This window comes from Alligator sinensis, unplaced genomic scaffold (genome assembly GCF_000455745.1).
Source record: "Alligator sinensis unplaced genomic scaffold, ASM45574v1 scaffold1892_1, whole genome shotgun sequence".
NCBI lineage: Eukaryota > Metazoa > Chordata > Crocodylia > Alligatoridae > Alligator > Alligator sinensis.
In genome coordinates this window covers 515635-519563 of record NW_005842966.1, presented here as the reverse complement: position 1 = coordinate 519563, position 3929 = coordinate 515635, and the positions used below count along the sequence as shown (strand labels likewise).

Sequence of the window (3929 nt, the reverse complement as noted above, 5' to 3'; positions counted from 1 at the left end):
TGGGGAGGGGTTCCCCAAGCAGGGGAGCAAGGGCTAGAGCTGCCAGCCAGCCAGCCCAGCATGGGGGTGCAGCCCAGAGCCTGGGGGTGTTGGGGCTGCTGTGCACATGGGGATGGGGCAGGGGGAGGAAATGTTGCTGGGCTACTCTATCTGGCAGCTGAGGGGTTAATGCTTGTCCATCCCCCTCCCAGCTCCATCATCCCTGGGTAAAATACTGTATTTACTCAAATTCAACATGCACACTTCTCCCCAAAAATTAGCTGCTGGGACTTGGGAGCTGAGGCAGTCTCTTAAAGGGGGAAATTTAGAGGACAGAGGCCCTGATTCTGCCCATCCCCATTGCTCAAGCTGGGTCATCCCCATGGCCTGCAGCCAAGGGGTTAACAGAGCAGCCACAGGTGTTTTCTCCACCTTCCCCAACTGCAGCTGCCTGTATCTATCCCAGTCCATGGTTAGTCATATTGTCATGGCTGGGTCTCATCTTTCCCTTCATGCTGCCCGTATGTCCTGTTGGTGTGGGGGCGCATATCATATGTGAGGAAGTATGGCAATCTGTCCTCTGCCTCCTGATACTTTCTGTGGCTGTGCCCTAGTCCCTGTGGCCTGGGGCAGATGATTCCCTGGTCCCTGGCTGAATTTTTCCCACCCCACCCCAACCCACAACAACAAAAACCTAAAGAAATGCCCCAAATTTGCCTCTAAAACCCTACCCTCCTCCAGGCTTTTGGGACCAGTTTCACAGATTTTTGCTGCTCCAATGTCCATTTCCAAGAACCAGTAAAGATTCCCCTCCCGCCCCCGCCCCCCCCCCCGAAAATGTTGCCAATAAGAGTGGGGCCAAAAACCCCATTTCCATCCCAGTGTTGTGGGTCGGAGATGAGCTGGGGGCAGGGGGCTAAGCTGCACTGAGGCAGCACTGGGGGTCAGATTTGGAGCTAGACCAGTGACCAGGGCCCCAAGATGGTGCCGTGGGGGGCAGGGGCTGGGGCATAAGGTGAGAGGCTGTCCTCCCCATGCCAGGCTGAGCCGAGTGGGTGCCCCCTGTGTCCCCAGTGTCACAGGACCTGAAAAAGGCCCAGAAAGGGCAGGCGCAGCTGCGGACAGAGCTGGAGAAGACACGGAGAGATGTTGGTGAGGCCTGGGGGTGCCTGGGAAAGTGGGGGGGCAGGGCTGGTAGGTCCTTGGGGATCTTGTTAGGGTCTGTGGAGAGCCCAGGAGGCCCAGGAGAAAGCTCCATCAGGGAAAGGCACAGAGAGGAGGGATGACTTCCCCCACACCGGGAATAGAGCCAGGTGTGGTGGCAGGTGCATGGCACCAAGTTCCCATGAACGCATAGCTTAGGGGAGCAAAGGATGCTGGGAAATCTGAGCCTCTGGGGTTGTCACTAGGGCCCAGGGGTATGGGGGGTGGATTCAAGGCAGTGCAGGCCAAGGCAGGGGGTGAGCCCCCCACAGCCAATCTTTGGAGGGCAGCAGTGCTGTGGGGGGGCATGGGCCTGACTGAGGGACCCCATGTCATGTGTCTCGTTCACAGCCAAGCCAACGCAGAAGCCCTGAGGAGAACAGGGGGGTGCGGGCTCCCTCAGACCCCCCCTGGACAGAGCTGCCCCCCGCCATCAGCTGCCCTGAAGGAGCCCAGACCCAGGTCCTGTGGGGCACAGAGGCCCCTAGCGGGGGCATGAGCAGCCTCCTCCCCCCACAGCCCTGGGGTCTGTCTACACTAGGACTCCCCCATGTGCCCTGGCCACCTCAAGGGACTCAAAGCTTTCCAAATCCTCCCCCCACTGCTCATTGCTCCCTGTCCCCCTGGACTCCTGCATTCCCTAAACCTACTCATGAAACCCCAATGGGGGGCAGCAGCCTGCCCAGGGAGTTGGGAGCCAGGAGCTGATAGACCCCCAGTGACTGGTTTGGGTGGAGGGAAGGGCTCCAATCCTGCCTCTGCCACATTGCCATGCCTCAGTTTCTCCACCTGTAAACAACTAGGAGCCCAGCCCAGCTCTGTAGGGCTAGGGGTTGGTAATTAAAGCACCAGGAAAAGCCTTGCAGTTCCACTCATCAGGATTTATTCTCCAGTGTGGCAGAGATTGCTAGGCCAGCCCGGGACCCCTGCACCCCTGCTGTGTGGCCTGAAGTCAGAGACAGCCCCCAAACCTGTCTCTAGACAGACAGGCAAGGCAACCTAGCTGGCACAGCCCAGAGTCACCCTCCCCAAGGCAGCCAGCATCCCAGATACCTGGGTTCTACCTGGGTGGGACATGGGACTCCAGGGTGAGAGTCATCAGGACTCCTGGGTTTCATCCCCAGCTGTGCTCTCACACCCTTGATGCCAAAGGGCTGAGGTCTGTCCCAACAGCTTGACTTGGGAGAGGAGCATATCCTGCCAGGCACTGGGTACCCTTCAATGTGCCCTGCGGGAGCGACTAGCATGGGAAGGAGTCCTGAGTGTCCCAGGACCCCTCAGTCAGGCCCAGCTTGCCCATGTGAGCTACTGGCACAAGGGCCCAGGTCTCTCACAGACAAAGGCAAGCAAAGCCTGGCACATGGTGTTGCCCCAGTCCCCACCACACTGAGGGTTGAGGTAGCCACAGCTGGGCTGAGGGCTGATGCTGGCACTGAGTGACCTCTGGCACCACGACCTGGAAGGAAAAGGAGGAGGTGGGGGCTGGGCTGAAGATGGAGGCGTTTGGCAGCCCACCCATCACACATCTGCCCACCCAGCCAGCCACGTAACCCGTGGCCCATGTCCCCACACTCCCTTCAGCCATCCACCCACCCCATGAGCCCACACACCCATCCATCCACCCACCCACCCCCTACCCTCCCAGCAAACACATCTGCCCACCCACCTCTCCATCCATCTCCCACCCCACATACCCATCAACCCATCAACGCAGCCCACATTCCCCTCCATCTATCCCTCCACCCCACAAATCCATCAGCACATCAACCCACCCACCCATCCCTCTACCATCCACTCACCCCACATACCCATCCAACCGTCTTGTCCATCCAACTGTCCTTCAACCCACCCATCCATCCCGGGATGGGGCAATGCCACATGAGCATCACAAGGGCAGAACATGAAGGGACGGGGGTAGGGCAGGGACAGATACGCAGGGAGGGGACAGAGGACACTTACGTGTAGGAGACTGTGGCCCCCTCCTCCCATAGCCAGGTGGTGCTGCTGTTGTTCAGCTGCTGCAGCCCAATCCAGTGCCAGTCAGACCCAATTCTCTGGGTCAGGAACCGCTGCCCGGAGCAGGGCACAGTGTCAGCCCATGGCCCCCCCAGACTGCCCCAGCCTGGCTCAGGGGGTAAAAGGCCTTGTCTTTGGGGTGGGAGGGGCTGGAGAGAGGGGGTAGTGGGGCGGGGGTCATAGCTAGGGGCAGGGGAGTTGCTCTGGAGGGTCTGTGGGCTCGGGGGGGAATCTGCCAGGCGGGGGGGTTGCTTTTCCATGAACTCCTGTGGTTCCCATGGGGCCCAATCCTCCCTCACCTACTCCCAGCACTGGCCCTTACCTGCTCGGCAGGGCCCTGAACAGTGGCCAGGAGGGCATCATGGTCCCGGCAGGTGGCCCTGGCCTGTGACCAGTTCTGTGACGCTGTGAAGACCCTGTAGCACTGGCCCTGGAAACCATCCCAGCCGGCAGGGCAGCACGGGAGCCCTGCAGGGTGGAGCACTTTCCATGTAGGCTGGTAACCTCCAAGCAGACCCAGGACTGGGCTCCTTTCTGGGGGGCGGGGGGGCATCATGCTGGGCATTGCCCAGCCCCCACCTCCCCCTAACAGCTGTTATCCTATTATCCCAGGATAAAAGTGGACACATGGCACTGGTGGAAACCCCCTCATGAGTCCATAGCTGGCCAACCTGGGATGCCCCAAAGATAGGGGCTGGGGCCAGGCCCTGCTGTAGCACCCCCCCCCCCCG

The 3929-nt window shown here is 60.3% G+C and overlaps 1 protein-coding gene across 1 annotated transcript in view; it reads right to left on the bottom strand.

The window, feature by feature from the left end:
* Positions 1-2049: 2049 nt before the first annotated feature.
* Positions 2050-3929, bottom strand: part of LOC102374607 (C-type lectin lectoxin-Lio3-like) — a 3077-nt gene continuing 1197 nt past the window's right edge. The window contains exons 4-6 of the mRNA XM_006036493.3: positions 3521-3666; positions 3142-3251; positions 2050-2638 (exon numbers count right to left, since the gene is read on the bottom strand). Of these exons, the coding sequence (XP_006036555.2) occupies positions 2488-2638; positions 3142-3251; positions 3521-3666 (407 nt within the window). The 3' untranslated portion in view covers positions 2050-2487. The remainder of the gene's footprint in view (positions 2639-3141; positions 3252-3520; positions 3667-3929) is intronic.